The 26,837-nt window shown below is 42.4% G+C and overlaps 1 protein-coding gene across 10 annotated transcripts in view; it reads right to left on the bottom strand.

Moving 5' to 3' along the window:
* ppp1r12a (protein phosphatase 1, regulatory subunit 12A) overlaps positions 1-26,837 on the bottom strand; it is a 202,235-nt gene that overhangs the window by 15,868 nt on the left and 159,530 nt on the right. For all 10 annotated transcript variants that reach the window (XM_080191428.1, XM_080191432.1, XM_080191433.1 and 7 more), the window contains 7 exons: positions 25,623-25,814; positions 20,575-20,728; positions 13,844-13,980; positions 12,052-12,114; positions 4,144-4,160; positions 3,632-3,773; positions 2,919-3,023 (listed from right to left, as the gene is read on the bottom strand). In XM_080191428.1, the coding sequence (XP_080047554.1) occupies positions 2,919-3,023; positions 3,632-3,773; positions 4,144-4,160; positions 12,052-12,114; positions 13,844-13,980; positions 20,575-20,728; positions 25,623-25,814 (810 nt within the window). The remainder of the gene's footprint in view (positions 1-2,918; positions 3,024-3,631; positions 3,774-4,143; positions 4,161-12,051; positions 12,115-13,843; positions 13,981-20,574; positions 20,729-25,622; positions 25,815-26,837) is intronic.

The following is a 26,837-nucleotide window of genomic DNA, read 5'->3' as shown; positions in this document are numbered from 1 at the left end:
TTGCAATTTCCCTTTCCAAAAGTGCTTCAAGACAAATATTTCACATTCCCCCTTCCCAAACCAATCAAAACATCATGGCTATTCTTGAAATACAATGTGGAGCTTCAAAATTGAAGTAAATAGACCCCACACCACTAAACTGCAGGAAATGTGAAAGAAGTGCAGATAGACAAGTTCGTGTTGGAAAAGTGAGAAACGCTAAATACAGGTAATCAGTTAAATGATCTTTGTTCATCAATACTTGTTCTTGCTGAGAGTCTGAATGCCCTGGTGAATCCAAAGCTCTACAGTTAATGTTTTCATCCAAATCAAATTGTTTGCAAACAAATTAATTTGGCAATGTTGAGAGTCTGCATCTTTTTCCCAATTTTTTCAGGGAATTTGAGCATCACTGGCAAAGTCAGCATTTGTCATCCATTCCTAACTACCCCTGAACTCACTGGGCATTTTCATGGTTCAGTGAAGAGTCAACTTCATTGCTGCGGCATTGGTGTCGCACGTACGTCAGGCCAACTAAGATTTTCTCCTGTATAGTACACAAGTAACTGGATGCGTTTTTGCAGCAGTTAGTGATAGTTTCATGGTCGGAGAGAGAGAAAGAAAGATCATAAAGCAGCAGAGAGAGCCAGGGGTTTACAGGTAAAATCTAAAAGGAACATCACGGATGTCCTCCAAGTTAATTGGTTGCTAAGTGTCAGCCTTTCCAGACTCTGCACAGAAATGACAATTGGTGAGTGACAAGTGAGTTGTATTGTACCATACTGTATTAAACACAAAGTTTAGGATATGTCAGTGCAGTGGGCCATGTGGAATGTACATCCTGCAGGGTGTGGGAAGTCATAAAAGCACAAAATGCCCTCAATGGCTACAATCACGAGGGGTCACGGGCTCAAGGTGAGAGGGGCAAGATATAACTCATATCAGAGGGACGTTTTTTTATAGAGGGTAGTGGGGGCCAGGAATGCACTGCCAAGTAGGGTGGTGGAGGCAGACACGCCAGCATCATTTCAGACTTACCTGGATAGTCACATGAGCAGACTGGGAATTAGGCATACAAACGAATGGTCTAGTTGGGCCAATGAGCGGCACAGGCTTGGAGGGCCGAAGGGCCTGTTTCCTGTGCTGTACTGTTCTTTGTATTTGAGAGTTGTGGAACTTAAGTGGCAGCTACAGTCACTGTGGTGCTCCACAAGATTGAAGATTAAGTGGATAGCATGTTTAGAGAGGCAGTCACACCATAGCTAAGTATTACACAGGCACAGAGGTAACGGGTGACTGCCAGGGTATCCGAGAAAAAAAAATTCAAGAGGTTTGATGCAGTTTTGCAAGTTGGTTAGTGTAATTATAGATTGGGAGGCAGGTAGTTAGAATTTGGTGTTGGTAAGAATGGTATAATTATAAAATGCTATTGGGGAGGGGTGGGGGGGAGGAGTATTTTGTGGTCCCTTTAAAAGGTGGTGCTTTTTCTGTGCTTAGAGAGTGGGAAAAAAATACAAGGACACAGCACAAACGCAAACGTGCACTGAAAGGCAAAGCAGCAGTTTTTAACAAGACAACAGGATTTTGAAGCAGGCACTTCGATATCAAAAACCTATTAAATTTGAATCTGATGATTTTGACAATCCTATTGTGGGAAATACTGATATCTCATCACAGGTGTAAAAGAGGGCAGTGGGATAAATGAGAGAGCAACTGCCACCTGCCGGGGCTAACAGATCTCAACTCTTTCGAGAGAGAGAATCGCAGGCTCTCATAGCTTCATCTATGTCTTACAGAAAACAAAAATACCAAAGGAAACAAGTTCCAGACAGAAGAATCGTAGAATCCTGACAGTGCAGGAGGAGACCATTCGGCCCATCAAACATGCACCAACTGCAATCCCATCCAGGCCTATTCCCATAACCGCACATATTTACCCTGCTAATCCCCCTGACACTACAGTCAATTTAGCACAGCCAATCCACCTAACTCTCACATCTTTGGACTATGGGAAGAAACCAGAGCACCCGGAGGAAATCCACGCAGACACGGGGAGAATGTGCAAACTCCATACAGACAATGACCCGAGGACAGGAATTCAACCCCGGTCCCTGGCACAGAGGCAGCAGTGCTGTGCCACTATGCCGCCCCTCAGAGAAACCCCAGAATATTCCAGATGAATGAAACCTGGTTGTAATTTAGAGAGTGACGAAATTCTATTTTTGCTAGTGAGTGGGAATTCTATTTATTTGAACAGCGTACCATTAGAATCTTGTTTTATTTGGGAATAGTTAATAGTTAGAAGGGATTTACTTGATTTGTTCATAGTTTAATTCATTTGTTCACTATCAGTTAGATAAATAAATTGTTACATGTTAGTTTTTGAGTGAGTGTCAGGCATTTATTTTTATTTAACCACTAGGAGTTGCTGAAGTGCAGGTCACACCATTTGACACACATGTTTTACAGGTACTCCTCTTTGGTTGTTTCTATGTTAGTTCTCAGAGGGGGAATCCACCTCTGCTTTATAACAGTGGCAAACATATGGATTGAATGAAATTAGCTGATCAGATAGGGAGCTTATTATCTCTTAGATAATCTGCCATCAGTTTAGATTTGGTACAAGTGATGAAAGCTTCCTCGATCAGTTCCAAATGTATTTTGTGGTGTGTTAACAACTGAAGCCAAGACTGACCAATGGTGATTAAGATTCCATTGGGCAAAGTAAACTGTGATTAGCATCCACGTTTACAATGCCAAGACAAAACCTAGCCAATAAGAGCTACGCAGGATCCAGTTTAATTGAATACAGAGATGCAAAATAAACTGATCATTTCTTCTTCAGAGACAAATTTTAAATTTCTCTGTCACAGACTATCTCGTTTTAAGTGTTTGAACTATTCATCTTTTTCCACCAAGGAGTTAACTGTTATATTTACCTGTGTGACTTTCTCCAATTGCAATTTCAACTCATTGAGTTCCATGTTTGTGTCATGTAGACTTGCCTTTAGTTTTTCATTCTCTGCTTGGAACTGCTCATAAAGCTGTGAAAATACCAAACTTCAATCATTGTAATACTTGCAATCCACATTTAAATGCTACAAGTTAAATACCACTGTTCAATTGGAGCATTGTCCTTTCCACAAATTGTTCTGCTTGACAAAACTGGTAGCTCTGCAACAATGAACTTGTATTTCTATTACACCTTGCATGACTCAGTGACATCACAAAGTGGTTCAAGCCAATCAATTATTTTTTGGATTGTACTTCCTTATGAATCACAGCAGCTATTTTGCACCTCGGCATGACACACAAATAAAATGGTTTTGGTTGAGCAATAAAACTGCCTCCAGGAGATCAGGAGAACTCCACTAAGCTTCAACCAATTGTCATGGAATCTTAGTCCAAACAAGCAGGCAAACAGGACTCTTGGTTTAACAGCACATCTGAGAAGCATGAACCCTGATGGTACAGAGCCCCCTCAGTTTCAGCTGATGAGCTCAGGTCCTGGAATAGGGCATTAAGCTATAACTCTAACTCAAGGGGTTGCTTTACATCCAGATACAAGCAAATCAGGGACAAAGGTTATTTTACAATACTTAAACCCTTTGGCGAAACACAAACACAGAGAACACATCACATAATCGATCACCTTTTTATAATCCAACGTGTCTTCCTTTTCTGCCCTGCTCTGCGAAGCATGCCGGTTTCCTCTGGAGGGACAGAAATTAGTTCGACTAGTTAACTGGTCGGAACCCTCGTTATGTGCAGTACTAGAAAGCCCCGAGTCAAACCTGTAAAACAAGTGGACATCATCAGCTTGGTTTCTGTTTATGGTGCTATGATCAGGTAATGCTGAACAGAAATTTATTGCAAACAAATAAATCCTCATGCAACAGTGCCAGAGTTCTGTGGGGTTTTTTTTCCCTTATTTTGGTAATCTTCCCAGCTTATCGCTCTCACAAAGCTGTAAATCTTTGTAAGCTGACTTCCCCAATTATGCTCAGAGCAGCGATGACACACTTCCTCCACTAACTCCCAAGCAAAATGCACATCAGACATTCACCAAGTCTACGTGTTTTTTTTAAATCCATGTAGCTTGTACCTTTGATTGTGTAGCAAAGTACATATCTTGGAAAGTCATAATAATGAACAAAATCGTACCTTGAAAGTCTGTCATTCTGGAAAGAAATAGAAGAGTGAATTTTAGCAAGTTTCTAATCTTTTATGACAAAAACAATTGAGTGAACTATGAAACGAATTGAGCAACAGTATGATTTATTTTTGGCCTTATAAGAAAACATGAGTGAGTAGTTCATCCAAATTCAATGTGATCCTGCATTTAACACAATTTCAGGATGAAATTAAGTTGCAAACAAGACATCTTTTATTCAAAAGAAAGCTCAGTTAGGCATGTTAAAAAGCGTCTTAAAGTTGAATGGTTAAGCACTGATTATTATTTAAATAAACTCTGCACCATAGAGATTAATTCATTTCCACTGGAGAAAAATCAGACGGATAATGTTCAAAATTATCCATTTCCATTTAAAAATTCCCACGTTCATCAGCAACCATTCAACCTCTTTCAGTAAGTTTACAGATCCCAAATGCAGTACCACATATTCTCAGAGCAGCTATACATAGTCAATTTAAATCCTATACATAATTCTAAATCCCACTAGATGAGAAACAGAATGAAGTCTGGAGAGGAAAGAGCTCCAGTGTCCATCTGGTCATTTCAAAAACTATTTTCATTCACCCCCAAGGTCAAACATTGGTCAAGCTCACCCTCAAATTTTCCCACAATATGTGCCTTCCTGCATAATCTAATACATGAATTTCCCTCCCCTGTGTAAGGTTATATAATCTAAGCTAATATTTTTCCACACTTGAACACATGGTGTAGGTTTGCAGCAGTTTTAGTTACAATAGCAAAGTTCTATTAATCTACTTCAACATTTGCCACTTCTATTGCTCTTAAACGAAACAATCTTTTAAAGCTCCTCATACAGATGTCCTAAGGTTGGATGCAGTGCAGTGAAGCATACCTATGTGCTTTATGTCACACACTAGGGCTAAAATTTTATACAGCTCTCTGATCGGAACTTATCTTGCAAACAGTCAGCTGCACCTGAAATATTCCAACCTAATATACCTAAGGTTGAGAAGGGGGATGTAATAAACGGAAATGAGAAAATGGCTGAGGCATTGAACAGGTATTTTGTGTTGTTCTTCACAATGGAAGACATAAATAACATGTCAAAAATTGAAGATAGGAAGGCCATGGCAGTGAGAACCTAGAAGCTACCATTATCACAAAAGAGGTAGTGTTGGGCAAGTTAATGGGCTAAAGGTAGACAAGTCTCCTGGTCCTGATGGAATGCATCCCAGGGTACTAAAAAGATGGCGGGAGAAATAGCAAATGCACTAGTGGTAATGTACCAAAATTTGCTAGGCTCTGGGGTGGTTCCTGCAGATTGGAAAACAGCAAACGTGATGCCACTTTTTTAAAAAAGGAGGTAGACAAAAGGCAAGTAATTATAGGCCGGTTAGCTTAATTTCTGTAATAGGGAAAATGCTTGAATATATCATCAAGGACGAAATGGTGAGACATCTGGCTATAAATTGTCCCACTGGTCAGTCATAGCATGGGTTCACAAAGGGAAGGTCATGTTTGACTAATTTGGTGGAATTCTTTGAGAACATTACATGTGCAGTGGACAATGGGAACCTGTGGATGTGGTGTATCTGGATTTCCAGAAGGCATTTGACAAGGTGCCACACCAAAGACTGCTACATAAGATAAAGGTGCACAGTGTTACAGGTAATGTATTAGCATGGGTAGAGGATTGGTTAACTAACAGAAAGCAAAGAGTGGGAGTAAATGGGTGTTTTTCTGGTTGGCGATCAGTGATTAGTGGTGTGCCTCAGGGATCAAAAGGCGGGGAATTATAGGCCTGTTAGTTTAACGTCTGTTGGAGGTAAAATGTTAGAATCCGTCATCAAGGAGGAAATAGCGCGGCATCGTGAGGGGAACTGCTTGATAGAGCAGACGCAGCACGGTTTCCTTAAAGGGAAGTCGTGTCTGACAAATTTACTGGAGTTCTATGAGGATGTGTCTAGGGCGGTGGATAGAGGAGAGCCGGTGGATGTGGTCTTTCTTGATTTTCAGAAGGCGTTTGACAAGGTACCTCACAAGAGGTTATTGCAGAAGGTCGGGGGCATAGAATTGGGGGTAGGGTGTTAGCGTGGATAGAGGATTGGTTGTCAAATAGGAGGCAGAGAGTGGGGGTCAATGGGTGCTATTCGGATTGGCGGATGGTGACTAGTGGAGTGCCCCAGGGGTTGGTGCTGGGGCCTCAGCTATTTACCATTTATATAGATGATCTGGAGGAGGGAACCGAGTGTAGGGTGTCGAAATTTGCTGATGACACCAAAATTGGTGGAAAGGCAAATTGTGCAGAGGGTGGGGAGAGTCTACAGAAGGATCTAGATAGGCTGGGCGAATGGGCCAGGAAATGGCAAATGGAATTTAATGTTGGCAAGTGTGAGGTGGTCCACTTTGGTAGGAATAATGGTAGGAAGGATTATTACTTACGTGGAGAAAAACTGCAGCAGGCGACGGTGCAGAGGGACCTCGGGGTCCTTGTGCATGTGTCGCAAAAACCCAGCTTGCAGGTGCAGCAGGTGGTCAGGAAGGCAAATGGGATGCTGGCCTTCATCGCAAGGGGGATTGAATATAAAAGTAGGGAGGTCTTGCTGCGGCTGTATAGGGCATTGGTGAGGCCGCAGCTGGAGTACTGTGTGCAGTTTTGGGCGCCGTACTTACGCAAGGATATTTTGGCCTTGGAGGGAGTGCAGAGGAGGTTTACTAGGCTGAGTTGAGGGGGTTGAGCTATGAGGAGAGGCTGAATAGATTAGGCTTGTACTCGTTAGAGTTTAGAAGAATGAGGGGAGATCTCATTGAGACGTATATGATGATGAATGGGATGGATAGGATAGAGATGGAGAGACTCTTCCCGCTCAGAAAGGATAGTAGGACTAGGGGGCACAGCCTCAAGATAAGGGGGGGGCGGTTTAGAACAGAGCTGAGGAGGAACATCTTCACTCAAAGGGTGGTGAATCTCTGGAATTCTCTGCCCATTGAAGTGGTGGAGGCTACCTCGCTAAATATTTTTAAGACGCGGGTTGATGGGTTTTTGATAAGAGAGGGGATTAAGGGTTATGGGGAGAGGGCGGGAATGTGGAACTGAGCCACGACAGATCAGCCATGATCTTATTGAATGGCGGGGCAGGCTCGAAGGGCTAGTTGGCCTACTCCTGCTCCTATTTCTTATGTTCTTATGACCGCAATTGTTTACGATTTACATAGATGATTTGGAGTTGGGGACCAAGTGTAGTGTGTCAAAATTTGCACATGACACTAAGATGGGTGGCACAGCCAACTGTGCAGAGGACACTGAAAGTCTGCAATGGGATATTGATAGTCTAAGTGAGTGGGCAAGGGTCTGGCAGATGGAATACAACATTTGTAAATGTGAACTCATCCATTTTGGTAGCAAAATGGACTATTATTTAAGTGACAAAAAACTGCAGCATTCTAATGTTAATAAAGAAAGGTCAGTTTAGGACTTAAGTGCCCGATCTGTTTTATAATTAGTGGAAAAAGGTTAATCAGTAAATAATGAGAATCCTGATGGGCGGTTAGTTACTGTAGATGCGAACAATCTCAACTGATTGATGGAATATTGATGAAAGGGACACAAACGTTGGCATAAACTGGGTGATACACTCCAGACATATGGTGCTGAAGTCCAGGGTCAAGGATTAATTTGGTGTCCATGATGGGATATTCATCTATGTCAGAATATTAATCTTCATGATTTTAAACAGATCATTGCAGCGGTTCTTAATTATGGAGCAATGAGCAATTCTGATCGTAAATTTTTCAACGGTATGAGGCTGGAGTAAAAGTAACAGCCAATTTCCAACATTAACAAAGTTAGGAATTCACAATTATCACTTACTAAATGTGCCATGTTATAAAGGTTTTAAATAAAACACACAAGACAGCTATACCATAAGCGTTTTTTTGGCACGAATATTAATTCAGATTGCCATCATTTATTTCTTTCAAGTAGTTTCATGTGGAAATAAATATTTTAATCAAGAACAAAAGTTCCATTTTGTTATTACAACTTTAGCAGTAAAGCACTGGAATGGTGTTTGCATTGGGAATTAGTTACAACTTGACCTCTTGTCATAATACAAGGCGATTAAGTGACATGTCAAAAATAATTAATATGTTATTGTCAAATATTATATACTAAATGCTATAATAGCAATCTTCTTCCAAGATACTCAAGCCACTTTTATAATTTAACGCTTTGCAGCAACTATTTTAGAACAAGCTTGCAAGCACAACTTACTTTTAAAGTCTCTTCTGACTTTAAGCTTAGAGCTTTACACGCTTCAACTGTGTCCTACATCTGTCAGGCCCATTTAATAGGGTGAAGCATCTCAAGCTTATGATTGCTGCAAATGTTAAGTCTGAACATATTAAGGAATCCATTCTATGGCTGGAAAGATTAGAATTGGATTCTTTTCATTGTGTTACAGGCCTCAAAGTTTGTTTCCAATCTCATTACTAAAACCCTATGTCCCTTCCCCGAGATTTAGAATTCAGACTCCTGAAACTTTGCCAATAACAGTAGTGACGACTTCTCAGTTGCTGTCCCAATGGACCAAAATAAAGCTAACCTTCCTGGACTGCTAAAAGAATGCACAACAGAAATGGAAACACAGGAAGCAGCTGTCCAGCCCATCCAGCTAAGTTACATATATGTAACTTGCTTGCACAGACACACTTTCTTTTTAATAATTACTCCAGTTCCCTTTCAAATTATATTGTGGTCATTGCCCTGCAGACAAGGCATTCCTGCTGCCAATAACTGTGTTGCTTCCAGTTTTGTGAACTAAGTTTATAACATATCAAAATGAAACTATGCCATATGCATGCAAGCTTCCACACTATCTATGGTAATCAGCCAAGTTGATCGGACACCCTAGCTTCCTGGGCTGTATTATGATGTCAAACTTTTGATTTACCTCTGATGTTTGGTTTCTCACTTTAGATCTTGTTACTACAGTTGTCTCCTTAACTTGGATCATTTTCTCTGCCTTTTATTTGAATTCCAATGAAACAGTATCTTGTTCAAGTTCTAGTTCCTTTTGTCCATCTGACATTCCTGGGACCTCGATTTTCATTCCCTGGTTTCTGCAAATAGCTGTTCTTTAGTTTCTGGGACTTATTTCTTTCCATTACTTCATTGTCCTGCTTCTGCCAGAGTTGTGAGCTGTTCCGTCTCCAGCTGCTAAGCTCAACAGCATTGGGTCAAATTAAAACTGAACTCAAATGGTCTAACTGAAAGGTGGCCCCTGATTACTAAGCAACAGCTCAGTCTTTAAATTCTTGCTTACGTTTCACATTGAAAACTCTAAGCACAATGCTTAACAGTTTGAAATGAAACCAAAACCCCCATAAATGCAAACACCTTACTTTAACATGAATCTAATCAGTGTTACCATATTCTTGCACAGAAACACAAGATTAAACTCACTTAAATCTACACCTGATTTCTAATATCCAACAATGCAAATTACTTCAAACTACCTCTGCTTCCCGACACCAGCCATTCTAATGCATGTCGATAAGAACAGTCAGAGACTGGGAATTCAACATCAGGATCAATCAGTTCTCTTAATCAGCATCCACATTTGCTCTTCCACTACAAGACGCACTGCAACAACAAGCCTTCGACAGTATCTTCTAAACACAGCCTGTCTCACCTCAGAGGGCAGCAAACTGATTGGAACACCACTACCAGCAAGGTATCCTTGAAGCCAATCCATATACCATCCTACCTTGGAGTTAAATCACAATCCCTCCATTGTCACTGGGTCAAAAACATGAAATTCACTAACAGCACTGTGCGTATACCTACGCCTAATGAGCCAAGTAGTTGAGGAAGGATGCGAAATTACACAAACACACCAACCCCCCCACCACTGTTTTCAAAGATTCTGGTCACCTTTGGTGCAATTAAATGCTCCATGTGCCAAAACATTATTTTTTCCTGTTGTGGTTACCTGGAGTGCTACATTAGTCTCATGAAGAACAACAGAATATTAAAACACAGAAGGAGGTCCATTGTCTCTGTGCATCTGAGCACGACAGATCAGCCATGATCTTATTGAATGGCGGGGCAGGCTCGAGGGGCTAGTTGGCCTACTCCTGCTCCTATTTCTTATGTTATCTCTACACAAGAGAAATTTAAAAGAAAGGCAATGAAGAACGGGCAACAAATTCTAGCATTGCCAGCAACGCTAACATCCTCCAAGAGGATAAAAAGAGGCAACAGAAAGACTCAATCAGATGCACAAATCTCAAGTGTAAGAACACAATTGATAAAAAAAGGGTCAGTGGTTTGGAGAAACAGAGTCAAAATCATGGAGACAACAATGCAGCTACACAAATTGAGACAAGATGAAATTAGAATAACAGGTCAAGTTTTTGGAAAGTTAATTTCGGAACCATGTTTGGTCTTATGAGGAAAGGCTGAGGGACTTGGTTATTTTCATTGGAGAGAAGGTGGTTACGAGGTGACCTCATTGAGGCTTACAAGATGATCAAAGGATTGGATAGGGGGGATAGTGAGAGCCTTTTACCTCAGATAGTGATGGCTAACACAAGGGGACATAGCTTTAAATTAAGGGGTGGTAATTATAGGACGGATGTCAGAGGTAGGTTCTTTACTCAGAGGGTAGTATGGTCGTGGAATGCCCTGCCTGCAGCAGTTGTGGACTCGCCAACTTGAAGGGTGTTCAAATGGTCAGTGGATAGGCATATGGATAACATTGGAATAGTTTAGGTTAGAGGGTCATTAGATTGGTTCCACTGGTCGGCGCAACATCAAGGGCCGAAGGGCCTGTACTGCGCTGTAATGTTCTATGTTCCTGTCATGTAGAAATTGGTTAGAGATCAGGGTGAAGGCTCTTTACATTCTGATTGTAAGGATATTCAATACAACGGTTCAAAATTATAACAGGTATTAACAAGGTAAAAGTTGAGGAAAATTAGTTCTGCTGGTTAGTGAGTCATTAATGATAAGCCATAAAATACCGAAACAGAAAAAATAAGGAGAACCTTTTATGCTGAAGGCTGCTGGAACATAAAATGTCATTCCACAAAGTTATGGAATCTTGCAAGTGGATTAATAGTTTCTTTTAATTTATATGGGAAAGTCCTTAGAAACAGTTTGAAATGGATATTGCTGTTCAGACGACAACATTGGTATGATGGGCTGTGTGCTAAGATTTTACTAATCTATAAAATAATATGGAAACAAGCAAAGACTTAATTTAAAATGGATTCTACTCATATTGTTTCAGCTGAAGACTGCAACTCATGCATCTTCATGGGCAATTGCCAAATGCTTCAGCACCACACTGGAGTCACTCTGCTATTTATTTTCAGTAAAAACATACTTCTTTTAAATAAACAAACTATTTTTCATCTTGGAATGATGTCACTTCTATTGGCTAAATATTTGCTGGGGCCCAGAGAAAACACTGACTCTTACAACATCTAGCAACTTGTACTTCCATCATGTTCACGTCCATTAAAAATAATGGAAGTTCTTCTGAAGTGAATTCAAATCCAAGTTTCTCATATGAAGTGGTTTTATCAAGTGTTACCAAACGCTGTCCAAATATGTGTATTTTTGGTGCAGATTTACTGTTATGTGCAACAGGAACAAGTGTAGTAAATCTGCCTGCGAGCGTCATTTGGCTGTTCGACTTTCCCAGAAACAGAACAGAGTATCTCAAATATTACAACAAACAGAAAATCCCTTCACTCTAAATTTCATTAGTCTCGAAGCATTTTGACCAATTCTGCCTCAAACACAGCTGACCCCAAAATTAAAGCACGCATGCAAATTCACAGGATTGCATTTGTTACCTTTCCAAGAGAAACACTTCAAGGTTGAGCACTTAGAGAAAGATAACTACCTGAAATTTCTTGTTCGTTCCGTCTTCCATATCTGACTGTGGCTCTTGTTCATTCTCATCACTCTAAAAACAGTTAAGTGCGAGGTTAAAAGGTATGCAAACTCAAGACATCTATGCACTTGTTCATTTGCTCCATGATACTGATCATGGGTAGTTCAAGATTTGAAGCCCCTTTCACTCATTTATTGAAGTGATGTGGGCTTCGCTGGTTAGGTCAGCATTCACTGTCCATCTCTAATTTATCGCCTTTTGAGCAGATAGTCAAGAGTTGCCTTCTTGAACTGCTGTGTGAATGGAGTGCCCTGGCAGAACATGATCAGCGAGAAGCTTACTGCTCAACACATGATGTTTGATAGCACTGTTGATGACCCTTCCATCACTTCAATGATGATCGAGATTAGACTGATCGGACAGTAATTGGCCGCGTTTGATTCGCACTGCTTGTTTACACAATCTAGCTGAGAAATCTTCCACCTCACTGGGTCAATACCAGGGTTGCACACTTATAGCTTCAGACAGTGTGTGGAAGTTTGGTGAGAAAGAGTAATTCTTAAATAACTTCTAAAAATAATTTAACTGCAAGTATTGTTTAACGTGCAAGTCTCATCCCGAGGCTGAAGGAGAAGCAAAGAGGCCATCTACCAGCAGCAACTGAAAGAGTTAATCAATTAAAACTAGGTTGAATTGGTCTCTGCTGTACCTGGGCTCAGCTAATCCCTTTGTTCACAACACACATATTAGCTCAGGGTGGTTTTGAACAGCAAGGGGAACCTGGCAAGGTGAAGAGGACGGTTCTCCTTTGCTTTTTTAACATTTTCACCCTGTATGAATTGGTTTCTGCTGCTCTACAATGGAGATGGTGAGTTGTTGATGAGAACCTGGTGAGCATCCAGGAAGTGGTCAAGGTCTATTTTCCCAATGTTTAAAAATAGGTCTGGACTCTGTGATAAAAGCGTTAAAAAATTTATGAAAACAATTATGTAATTAAAGTTCATAAGTATGGCAAGACAGATGCTGTGTCAAGACTGCAGCATGTGGGAGCACGTTATTCAGGACGAGAACATTTGCAGATTCTGCAGCTCAAGGACCTTCGGCTCAGTCACTGAGCTGCAGGCACTACGACACGAGGGAGGGAATATGTTACCTGGACATTTTGTTTCAGGAGGCGCACACGTTTAAGAATAGAACCTTTTGGTTTGGAAAGGGGACAGGGAGGTGTGATTGCAGCTAAGGGGGGGACCAGAGGACACTTAGCCACTCTTTTTCATTTTACATTTTTGTAGAAACTTCAGGCAAAGGAAAATTTTAATGGAGAGGAAGGAAAGTGAGTAACTGAGGGTTGCGGGTGGGGGCGGGGGTGCAATTCCAGAGATTAGGGCTTGGACAGCATCAAGCACAACCATGAAGAGTGAGATGAAATAAAACTACACTTTGTGGAGGCTGTCGAATTTTGGAAGAGGCAGGTAATTTAAGACAAAAGCCAATTTTAGATTTGTTGAATTCAAAGGTCAGGAGCTATGATAGGTTAGATGGATCAGTGATGTTGCTAAAGTAGGATTTAGTTCACAAAACATCCTCCCTTTTGGCCCTCCTGCTGAGTGCTGAATTGCATCCACTACTTTGTGGGGCATTTGAGGGATTTCTAGATACTTGCAGAAGTGTGCCTCTGGACTGGAGCTGTTAGAAGCTCCACCAACTTCAAAAGACCAGGGTCTGCTCCTATCTCCAAGGTTGATCTTCAGCGTACCAAGGGTGACATGTTTTAACAACCTGCTAAAGACACCACACTTACATCCTGTGTCCAATAAGAAACACCTGTCGATCTCCGTTTTTCCCTCGGCCGTCGACGATCTCTTATTGATGGTTTGTTTTGTGACTTATCATCCAATTTCTCTTCTCCATCTCGCTCATCCTCCCTTTTGTCCATTTCTAGTGAAGTAAAGAAAATAATCTTTTCTCCTTTTCACAAACAAGAAAACCACATTTGTCACCAGATTTGCTCAAGCATCACCATCACTGCACATGTTCTCCTTGTACAACTTTTAGTGTGGGTACGGTGTCTATACACAGATACTCGCCCAATTTACTTCACTATTTTGTTTGTTGTTTCGAGGATGTGATAGTTAGCAAGTGATTTCCTGTGCACGAGACTTAGAGGGCTCCCAGAACAACTCCCTCCAATCTGTGTATGACCATGGGACAGGAGAAACTCAGATATGGTGATGGTGGTATTTGGGGCATTAATGATTGATTCTGTCAGCATGACTGAATTAGGCTCTTGTTTCATTCAGCTGTGAGACTGCTCCCAATTTCAACACTAGCCTGAGACTTTAGTTAGCAAGGTCAACAGGATTGGGTTTGCCTCTATCATTTCCAGTAACTAGGTTCCTTTTTAGACTTTATAGCTTTTGAAATAGCTTGCTAGGCTACTTCATTGCCATTTATCTCAGTGTCTGTACCAGCTCCCCAAATGAGCACTATGACTTAGTGCTAATCCCCTGCATATTGTTTCTATTCAAATTAATCATCTAATGCCCTCTGGAATGCCTCGATTGAACTTGTCTCCACCACACTTCCAGACAGTGCATTCCAGACCCAGACACTCGCTGTGAGAAAAAGTTTTACTTAGATCACATTAGCATCTTTTTGCAAATCACTTTAAATCTGTGCCCTCTTGTTCTTGATCTTTTTATGGGAACAGTTTCTCTCTATCTACGCTGTCCAGTCCCCTCATGATTTTGAACATCTTCATCCAATCTCCTCCTGGCCACCTCCTTGCCAAAGAGAACAGTCCCAACCTATCTTCAGAACTGAAGTTTCTCACCCTTAGAACCATTCTTGATAATCCCTTCTGCACACCAAAGCATTCACATACTTCCTACAGTGTGACACCCAGAACTCTATACAATACTCCGTCTGAGATCTTAACTAGTGTATTGTATCAGTTGAGCCCAACTTCTTTGCTCTTGTACTTAATGCTCCTATTAAATCCGTAATACTATTATTAATTAGTTGATCTCTCCACCCGTCTTGCCATTTCTAATGATACAAAGATACAAAGAACAACCCAGCACGGGAAACAGGCCCTTCGGCCCAACGAGCCCGCGCCGCCGCATCGCCCTACACCTATTCTACCCTGCATGTCTACGAATGGGACCCTACTCAGTCAGATTCAGGGGAGAAATAGTGTCAATTTGGTGGAAACCAATTAGCCTAAGAGCACATCTTTGGGGTGTGGGAGGAAACCGGAGCGCCCGGAGGAAACCCACGCAACCACAGGGAGAATGCGCAAACTCCCACAGACACAGGCCCAAATCCATGTATCTGCACAGCTAGCAGTGCTAGTCACTGAGCTGTTGTGGAGCCCGTCTATCGGTCCAGGATCAAGCACACACACCGACATGAAGTACTAGGCCACTCCTGGACTTCCAAGAGCAGCCCACGCACGACCCGCCGTGTGCATGCCCCTCGCTTGACACGAGGTGGACCTCCACCTGTGGAATAAAGACAAAAAATATTAATCATACATCCTGCCCTTCCGGTGTCTCCCGAGGTTTAACCCTATTTAATAGCCCCTACCATATCCCTCCATTCTCGTTTCACTCATGTGCCTATCTAACTGCATCTTAAACGAGTCCAACGTTCCTGCCTCCACCACCCTACTCGGTAGCGCATTCCAGACCCCCACAACTCTCTGTGTAAAGAACCTTCCTCTTACCTCCAAATTATACCTCCCCCCCCTCACCCTTAAGTGATGACCTCTTGTGTTCGTACCCAGTCTAGGGAGCAGTCTCTCACTATTAACTCTATCTATTCCCTTCAGTATCTTATATACCTCTATCATGTCCCCTCTCACTCTCCTTCTTTCCAAGGAGAATAGCCCCAGTCTCTTCAGTCTCTCCTCGTAACCCAGTCCCCCCATGCCAGGCAACATCCTGGTAAACCTCCTCTGCACCCTTTCCAGAGACTCCACGTCCTTCCGGTAATAAGGTGACCAGAACTGGACGCAGTACTCCAAATGCGGTCTAACCAACGTTCTGTATAACTGAAGCATTAGACGGCAGCTTTTATACTCTAAGCCCCTTCCTATAAAGGCTAACATCCCATAAGCCTTCCTAACAACGTTCTCCACTTGTGACGCAACCTTCATGGATTTGTGAACCTGCACTCCCAGGTTTCTCTGTACGTCTATACTCCTAATCGGCCTACCTTTTATCACATAGCTCCTCTCTGCATTATTCCTTCCAAAATGCATCACCTCGCATTTGTCAGGATTAAATGCCATCTGCCACCTATCTGCCCACTGCACCAACCTATCTATATCCTGTTGTATCACCTGACAATCCAGTTCCGTACCCGCCAACCCTGCCATCTTGGTGTCATCAGCAAACTTGCTGATCACACCACCTACGCCCTCTTCTAAGTCATTTATGTAGACTACAAAGAGGAGAGGTCCCAGTACCGAGCCCTGCGGCACACCACTGGTCACTGGCCTCCAGCCCGACAAGGTACCCTCCACAACTACCCTCTGTCTCCTATTTCCCAACCAGTTCTCAATCCACCTAGCTACCTGGCCTCGTATCCCATGCGCCTTAACCTTTTCTACCAGCCTACCGTGAGGGACTTTGTCAAATGCCTTACTGAAATCCATATAGATGACATCAACGGCTCTCCCATCGTCAACCGTTTTTGTCACCTCCTCAAAGAATTCCACCAGATTCGTAAGGCAAGACCTCCCTCTAACAAAGCCATGTTGCGTATCCCTAATCAGATCGCAACGCTCCAAATGCTCATACATCCTACCCCTAAGTACTTTTTCCATTAATTTCCCTACCACCGACGTCAAACTCACCGGCCTATAATTCCCAGGGTTATCCCTACTACCTTTTTTGAACAACGGGACCACATTTGCTACCCTCCAGTCTTCTGGGACCTCACCTGTGTCCAAAGAAGAGACAAAGATGTGCGCCAGAGGCCCAGCAATTTCATCTTTCGCCTCCCTAAGCAGCCTGGGATAAATACCATCAGGCCCCGGAGCTTTATCCGTCCTTACGCTACCTAAAAGGGCTAGCACTTCCTCTCTCGTAATAACTATATCCTGCAACTGCACCTCCGCTCCCTCCAAGAGACCGCACGATTCCGAACCCCTCTCCTTCGTGAATACCGACGCAAAGTATTCATTCAGGAGCTCCCCCATTCCCTCCGACTCAATACACAACTCTCCACTCTTGTCCCTAAGAGGACCAATTTTCCCTCTAACTACTCTCTTGCCTCTAATATAGGAATAAAATGCCTTAGGATTATCCTTAATCCTACCGGCCAAAACCATCTCATGCCCTCTCTTCGCCCTTCTAATTCCCCTTTTTAAGCTCCCTCCTACTCTCTCTATATTCCTCCAGCGCACACTCCGTACCCATTTGTTTTGACCTAACATACGCCTCCCTCTTCTTCCTAACCAAGTCTTCAATATCCCCCGTAATCCACGGCTCTCTAATCCTACCTTTCCCATCCTTTCGCTTAACCGGAACAAACCTCCCCTGCAACCATTTCATTTTGTCCCTAAAAGCCTCCCACTTGCCAACCGTGGACTTGCCAGCTAACAGTCCCTCCCAGTCAGTTTGCTGCAGCTCCCTCCTAATCCTGCCATAGCTCGCCTTTCCCCAGTTCAGCACACTCCCGCTTGGACGGCACTCGTCCCTTTCCATTTTTATCCTAAAGTAGACGGACTTGTGGTCACTGTTTGCCACATGTTCGCCTACCTCTACCTCACCCACCTGCCCTGGCTCGTTTCCCAACACTAAATCCAGTATAGCCCCTCCCCTAGTCGGGCAAGTTACATACTGTTCTAGCGACCCTTCCATAACACATTTCACAAACTCCTCTCCCTCCGTACCCCCAGCTCTAGGCACACAGACATCCGTGTCCCTCTGCTTCTGCACCCCTTAAAATAATTTTACCTATTGTTTTATATTACCTCTCTGTTCTTTCTACCAAATGCATCACCTTAAACTTCATCACTTTGAACCTCATCTGCGCCATTTGAAGTTCTACACTGCCCTCTTCATAGTTTACAATACTTAAAAGTTTTCTGTCATGTATAAATTTGGAATTTGTCCCCTGTACACCACAATTTAACTCATTAAGGCACCCCATAATATAGTTTCAAGTCAGGATGATGAGTGAGTTACAGGGAAACTTCCAGGTAGCGGTGTTCCCACGTATTTGTTGCTCTTGTCCTAGATGGGAGCGGCCATGGGTTTGAAAGGTGCTGTCAAAGGAGTGCGAGTCACTGCAATGCATCTTGCAGATGGTACACATTGATGCCACTGTGCATGGTGGTTGAGGGAGGGTGATGAATGGAGTTCCAACCAAGTGGCTGCTTTGCCCTGGATGGTGTGACGTTTCTTGCGTATTGTTGCAGTTGCACTCATCCATGCAAGCAGAGTTTCCCATCACACTGCTGACATGTACCTCATAGATGAGCAGGTTTAAGGTTGTTTTTTAAAGTTTAATTATTAGTCACAAATAGGCTTACATTAACACTGCAATGAAGTTACTGTGAAAATCTGTAAGCTGCCCCACTCCGGCGCCTGTTTGAAGGATTTAGCACAGCCAACGCACCTAACCTGCACATCTTTGGAATGTGGGAGGAAACTGGAGCACCCGGAGGAAACCCACACAGACACGGGGAGAATGTCCACATAGACAGTGACCCAAGCTGGGAATCGAACCTGGGTCCCTGATGCTATGAGGCAGCAGTGCTAACCACTGTGCCATTTCCTTTTGGATTGGTAAGTGGGGAGTTACTTGCCACAGAAAGCCCACCCTGACCTGCTCTCAGCCACACTATTAATAGGGCTACTCCACTTCAGTTTCTGGTTAATAGCAACCTCCAGGATGTTGATAGTGGGGGATTCAGCAATGGTAATGCCATGGGGAAGTGGTTAGATTATCTCTTTTTGGACATCAATGCTTGGCATTTGCCAATTATCAGCCCAAGCCTGAATGTTGTCCACGTCTTGTTGCATGTGGATTCAGACTGCTTCAGTAGCTGAGGAGTTGCAAATAGTGCTGAACACTGCAAACATCAGGAAACACTCCCACTTCTGACCTTATGATGTTATCAGTCATTGATGAAGCAATTGAAAATGTTTGCCTCAGTACAACTACTGTGAAGATCTCCTACAGCAATGTCCTGGAATGGAGATGAATCACCACAACCATTTTCCTTTGTGTTAAGTATGACTCCAACCGCTGCAGGGTTTTTGCCCGATTCCCATTAACTCCAGTTGAATTAGGCCTCCTTGATACCGCATTCAGTCAAATGCTGCCTTGCTGTCAAGGGCATTCACACTCATCACCTCAAGTTCAACCCTTTTGTCCATTTTTGGACCAAGACTGCAATGAGATCAAGACCTGACTGGCCCTGGCAGAACCCAAACTGAGCACAGTAATCAGACAATTGCTGTGCAAATGCCACTTCAGAGCACTCTCACCAATCTCTTCAATCACTTTGCTGATGACTGAATGCTGGAATTGGCTTAAGGAGCTGAATGTGTGCGCTCCTGCTGGTATGCCATTTTACGTTGTGTACAACGTATGATGTTTCTGTCCTTTAAAAACAGAGTATCCTTGGACTCGAGGCGGACATAGCCATATGATAGCTACATGTTACAGATGTACTGCAAAGCTCTGCTCCCTCAAGGCATTTCACATTCTCTGCAAAGTGGTCAGCTGCAATGTCCACAGATGGAAGAAATCCTGCCCACAATTCTGCACAATCAAATAAATTTCCAAGACAGACATTCAGCCCAGTTTGCTTGCACCAGCGTAAATCACACTGCAAATTGAGGGTGAACTAGTTCAAATAAACCAAAATTCCGTTATGTGCCATCACTGTTGTAGGAAATGGATTAACAATGAAGAGATTAGCATTTGCAACACCCGGGTTTCACTCTGCCTCAGGTAATAGCTCAGTTCACCTCAATCGGAAGTTCCATTTCCACTCCAGGATTTAAGCAGATAATTGGAGCTCATCTTTTAATGCAAGTGTTACTTCTTGAATGAGATATTAAACTACCTGCTTAAGTTAAGGGAACTTTTCCAGTGGCAAATAACCCATTGCCAACCAATCTTCAACTAAAGTTTACGTTGTGCACATTGGCAGCAGTTTGCCCGCATAGGAGTGACTGCATTTTGAAAGAAATACATTGATTGCAATGCTTTGGATGCAATCATGTTCCCTATAAATGCAAGGTTTTTTTTGCCAAGAAGAAAGGTTTTCCAAAATGTAGAATTTGTTTTTAGACACTGGAATTTTTATCTAAATAAATAAGATTTTAGTGTGTAAGTTGAGTATGTTGCATGTTTAATATTCCCGCATACGTATATAACTATAAACAAATTTTAAAAATGGGTAATCATTTGATTTTGAAACACATTCTAGTGGAGCGAGGTTAGTAGAGTCACAGACTCATGCTTAGTTCTCACCAACAAACCTCAGAAGAACAATTGCAACATTACCTTTATCCGCGTCTCCAGGACCTCGGGTGTACCCAGACGTAATGCCGATCAGACTGTTGGGTCGATTTAGTTGGGATGCAACATATGAACTATTGAGGGCAGAGATGGTGGCAGTTGAAGATGTTGTGGTACTTGGTCTGGTGCGTTGATAAGGCTTCAGAAGAAAAATTGAAAAAAAGACAGCATTAAAATTTGCATCAAAAACATGTTTAATACACAGTAACAGCATTAATTTCACAGGTTTTAAAAGGTTATTCCTTTCAGAAAATTACTAATTTATTATTCACCTTGTCACTTCCTTTGCATTTGTTAAATTATCTGCAATTTCCAAACATTATAGCTATATCTCAGTCTGGTGGTTTCCAGGGGAACTGGGCACTGAGCACAAATGGCTTGTACTCGTTAGAGTTTAGAAGAATGAGGGGAGATCTCATTGAGACGTATAAGATGATGAATGGGATGGATAGGATAGAGGTGGAGAGACTCTTCCCGCTCAGAAAGGATAGTAGGACTAGGGGGCATAACCTCAAGATAAAGGGGGGGCGGTTTAGAACAGAGTTGAGGAGGAACTTCTTCACTCAAAGGGTGGTGAATCTCTGGAATTCTCTGCCCGTTGAAGTGGTGGAGGCTGCCTCGCTAAATATTTTTAAGATGCGGGTTGATGGGTTTTTGATGAGAGAGGGGATTAAGGGTTATGGGGAGAGGACGGGAATGTGGAACTGAGCCACGACAGATCAGCCATGATCTTATTGAATGGCGGGGCAGGCTCGAAGGGCTAGTTGGCCTACTCCTGCTCCTATTTCTTATGGCAGATTAGTAAATGCAGGTACACTGGAGATGAACTTGTATGAAAGTTGGAGAACCTGCTACACCAGAGCATTTTAAATTGAAATGGAAACTGACTTGGAAATTCCCGCATACTGACGGTGTCTGAAGATTAATTAGATTGTAGTCTGTGGAAAATGAAAACCACTAAACTACAGGGTAAGCAATCTTTCTTTCATTCAGCATTCTTCATTATCATGGATAAGATGCAAGAAGAAAAGAATGGCCTTGTAAAACAACTTCAGCAGAGTAGTCAAGGATAACACATGGGGTCAAATCTAGGCCCCACTCATTTTCAACAGTCGGGGCCGAGGGCTCGATCACCCAGTGAAATCGGACCAACGGGAGAGTCCAGTTTCATTGGGTGGGATGAAATACACAGATTACAGACAAATAGTTTACTCGGCTGTATTTAGAGAGATGAACACAACAGTGTCAGTTCATCACTAAGGGTTGGCGTAGGAGTGTTCCATACATCAGTGTGCTAAGTTGGAGTTTGGTGAGTGCGGGAGTTTGGTAGAGAGAGGAAGAGGGGCTCCTTTCCTTTTCGATCTTTTCTCAACCGCCTGCAGCTGGCTGTCACTTGGCTGCAGGGGAAGCCCATAAAACAGTCCAAGTTTGGAGCCATTAAGCAGCAGAGAGGGAGAGCTGGGAGGTTACAGAGTCCTAAAAGAGTGTTAAAAAATTAAAATGGAGGAGCTCAAGATTACTGAGCTACGTACTCGTAAGCATAGAAATAGAAAGATTAAGCAGTGCTGGAGAAATGGAATGCAAAGGATGCACTCCTAGATTTTTGAGGCTTTGGGACCATTTTTGGGACAGGTGGGGCCTGTATTGGATGACAGATTACACCCTAACAGCACTGAGAATTCAGCCCAGTGTCTGACTTCTCATTGGGCTGGAAACTTACTGCTGCAAAAATTATCCTTAATACCTTCCCAGCAGCAAAGTTGTCACAAAGATGTCCTTGTGGGTGTTTTGCTGCTGGAAGGGTTTAAACCAGATTGGCAGTGGGGTGGGAACCTGAGGGGAAATTCAGAGTGGAGAGGCGAAAAAATAGAAGTGAAAAGGAGAGAAGTAATGACAGGTCAGGAGGATGTATCAGTGAGTAGTACCAAGGCAAACAGAATATTTGGAGAGTTTGACAGAATTAAAGTAGGAATAGTCAGTCATTAGATGAGGTCAGTGCAAGAGCAAATAAAAAAGTCTAAATCAGAGTTTATGTCCTCATATGTGAATGCATAGAGTGTGGTTAATAAGACAGGTGAATTAAGACACAGTTTGAGAAATGGAAGTATGATATTATTGGAGAGAGAGAGAGAGAGAGAGAGAGAGAGAGAGAGAGAGAGAGAGAGAGAGAGAGAGAGAGAGAGAGAGAGAGACCAGGCTTAAAGAAGGGTAGGATTGGTCAAAAAATATTCCAGAGTACAAAATGTTTAGGACAGGCAGGAAAGACAGAAGTGAGGGGTGACAGTGAGTAGCAGTATTGATTAAAGATGGCATTGTAGTAAGGGAAAGAGAGGATGGTGCAGACGGATCAAAGACATTGACACATTGGAGGATGGTAGGTGAATGGTAGATGAAGTTCAATGCAGAAAAGCGAGAGGTGATTTACTTTGGCAGGAAGAATGTAAAGAGACAGTATAAAACAAAGGATAAAATTTTAAAGGAAGTGCAGAAACAAAAGGGACCTCAATGGAGATATGCATAAGTCATTGAAGATGTGAAGGCACATAGAAAGAACAGTTAATTAAGCATGTTGCATCTTAGGCTGTATTAATATGAAGATGATCATGTTGAACTGTATAAGACACTACCCGCTGAGACTCATCTGGAGTACTGCATCCAGTTCTGGGCGTCATACTTGAGGAGGAATGTAAATTTGAGTAGATTCACAAGAAAGGTTCTAGGGATAAAGAACTGTAGCTACGAGGTCAGCTTGGAGGGGTTGGGATGTTTTCCTTGGAAAAAGGCGGCCAAGAGGAGACTTGATAGAGATATTCAAGATCCTGAGGAGAATGGGCAAGGTAAATAATACGAAACAGTTCCCACACAGAGCATCAAGAACTAGAGGGCATAGATTTCAAATAGTTGTTGAAAGGAGTAAAAGTTAAGGGAGGAGAAAATCTTTCACCCAGAAGATGTTTGGAGTCGGGAACCAACCTCCTGAGAGGATGGTGGAGGCAGCTTTGATCAAGGTATTCAAAAGGGAATTGGATTGCTGTCAAAAAAGAAACAACGTGCAAGGTTATCGGGATAAGGCAAGGGAGTGGGATGAAGCAAAATGTTCTTTCAAAGAGCTAGTGATGTGATGAGTGACTGCCTTCTGCACTGTGAAGCATTTCAACATCTACCTTCTATCACAGATATTCTAATCACACAGAGGAAGGAATCAAGGCCTCCTTGATAATTCAGGGCAAGGCAGCTGAGCACACAAGTCTTAACAAGTTATTGCCAACATACTGCCTAAACACAAAACATGTAATTGGTTTTCAATGTTGACATTACGTTGCGATCGCTGGCAATGTACTGAACAACAACAATCCAATTAAAGTTACACTGTTCAGCATCAATGTCACTCAACAGTGCGCGATATGCGCTTCAGGGGCCCCTTCAAAACAGCCATTCAAACAAAGTGCAGTTGGTCAATAAGAGCTAAACAGAGCACTGCCAGTTGCTGAGTCTATAAACAGTTTGTCGTTGTCCACTAGCTTTTATTTTGGCTCATTTTATTTACGCGAGTGTCTTTTTCAGGGCAGCAGTGAAACTCATTTTGGAGGGCTATTGGCCAGGTTTTTATCAGCGCTAATGCCCAGTTCTTGCGGGATAGAATTTGACCAAGTGAGAAAACAAGGAGTAGAAATAAATTGAGAAGAATGAACTGTCGACCAATTGAGGGCTTGTCCCAATTGTCAAATGGATGTTAATTGCTTTTGATTGGGGACAATGGTGGACATTCACTGGGGATTCACGTGTTGCTATTAAAAGGAACAGATTGAAACTTCAGTCGACAGACTTGGAGATGCATGTTGAGAATGTGTATCTCTAAATAAACACTTGGCTCCAATGCTAGGCTTTCTGGAACAGATGTGTCTGCTGCAGTCAAAAGATCGTCATGACGTGAATGAGAATTTGATGAATTCAGCTTCAGTGTAATGTGTTCAAATATGACCAATCAGTCCCACGTGACCACAAAAAGATGTTGCACGTTTGACACAAGCACAGTGGATGCCAAAGAGATGCGCGTGCAATTCTTGACTTGTGAAGTCCACTTTCCCTATTAGCAGTGCAACTCTGTTTCATCATAGGGAGTGCTGCCTTCGTTAATGAGACTGTGCCACATCGAAAGATGCCACACGAGATTCTCTCATGTCTCAGGGACTATGTTGGCACCCTTCAGTGAGACCTTCAGCATGTCCTCGAGTGGTTTTTCAGGCCTCCAGAGGAACATTTTCCTTCAACAAGCTGTGAGCAAGCATGCTGTACCATAATGAGGACTCTTTCTGGGCAGTCAGTTTTTACTACTATAGGCCCTCACAACTAACTCTGCTGGAGGCAAGTTGCAGTCCTGTTCTTGGCATTTCTCCTGATGCAACAAATACACTTGAAGTGTATCGCACCATTACTGATGCTGTGCTGACTGCATTAAGTAGTTTAGCAAAACTGATGCGTTTAATGGTGGAATATAGCACCAACTCGGAAGTACTCTATTTTTCAGCATTGACAAAAAGATCAGGTGGTGCTATGACTTGGAAGTAATGCAAGAGGGTGGCCGTGACAGAATTTGGAACAAATTATCACAGTTTTAAATATGGTAGACAAAGTCTTCTTCAAAAGGCAATAAAAGCAGAATCTTGGAACAGATTCTTGATAACCAAGGAAGAAAAAGGTTATTGGAGGGAGAGGGGAAAGAGGTCGGCAGAATCGTGGAGTGAAGGTTCCAATCAGATCGACCATGATCTCATTGAATGAAGCAGGTTTGAGGCCCAAGTGGCCTCCTCCTGCTCCTACTTTCTATGTTCATACGTACATGTTAAAAAGCTGGAGGAAACCTATAGGATCACCAATTAACAATGCAGTTTCCCCAGAACCAGTCAACAGAATTTAGCTTGAAAATACATTTAGCATGCTTAATGAAAATCAAATCACTATATTTTTCCAAAGAGTGTTCTGGCACATATTTATGAATAATAATGTAAATTATTTTCATGAAAATCAAATACCTCTTCAGTGTTTCTACTAAACCTTTGTCTCTCGTCATCTTGAGTTTCGGGTTGATTTTTGTCCTCTTGCTTTTCTCGGTCTTGCTTTTCCTTTTCCTCCTTTTCTTTTTCTTCCTGTTCTCGAGTTCGGCGGTCTAAACGACTCCTCCCAATTGTTTTCTCAGCTTCTTGTAGGTCCGTCAAAGTTACACCCTGCAAAACAGTTTTGTTCAATGTTCAGTCAGGGCTCACTGTGCATTCCTCTTACCCATTAGAGAGGAACATTACCGTCGTAAAATACTGGTTAGCCCTCAGCTGAAGAGTTGTGTCCATTTCTTAGTGCCCCACCTTAGAAAAGAAATCAAGGCCTGAGGGGGGTGTAGTGTGAATTTACCAGACAGTTTGAGGAAGAATAGCAGTTACACACAGAAACAGGCAGAGAAAGTTAAGGGAATTTAACAGAAGCATTCAAAATTACAAGGTGCTTGATAAATTAGATGGAGAGAGACATTCTTTACGTGGGTTACAATCAGACAGCACAGATTTCAAATAATTGGCAAAAAAACTAAAGGGGAGGAAAAGAAGAAATGTGTTTTAAGCAAGCTGTCTGAAAAAGGTGGTGGAGGCAGATTCAAAGATCACTATTAAAGGGGAACAGCATAGACACCTGAGAAGTAAGAAGGGAGAGGTCACTTTGATAGCAATGAATTATCAGCCCTCAAGTAGTAAGTAATCTCATAACACCAGGTTCAAGTCCAACAGGTTTATCTGGGAGGAGTGCTTTATCAGTGCTACCAAATAAATCTGTTGGACTTCAACCTGGTGTTCTGAAATTTCTCATTGTGTCTACTTCAGTCTAACACCGGCAACTCCATATCATGGCCCTCAAATAATCAGTGGGAAATTGAGGAGCAAATACTGTTCTTTGTTCTTTCTTTCAGATTACAGATAGCTCCAAGAAAAATAGGGTGGTAATAGCAGTGACTTTAGCTTTCTCAACATTGACTGGGACAGCCATAATATTAGGGGTTGAGTGTATTCAGCAGGAATTTCTCATTGTGTGTGTGGATGGCCCTGCTAGAGAGGGGGCAAAACTCGACCTCCTCTTGGGAAATAAGGATGAGCAGATGACAGAAGTGTTAATGAGGGATCACTTTGGGACCAGTGACTGTAATTCCATTAGTTTTAAGACAATTATGGAGAATGATAGGTCTGGCCCAAAAGTTAAAATTCTAA

The sequence above is a fragment of the Carcharhinus amblyrhynchos genome, chromosome 6 (genome assembly GCF_965287045.1).
Source record: "Carcharhinus amblyrhynchos chromosome 6, sCarAmb.v2.hapA, whole genome shotgun sequence".
NCBI lineage: Eukaryota > Metazoa > Chordata > Chondrichthyes > Carcharhiniformes > Carcharhinidae > Carcharhinus > Carcharhinus amblyrhynchos.
This window is presented reverse-complemented; position numbering and strand designations above follow the sequence as displayed.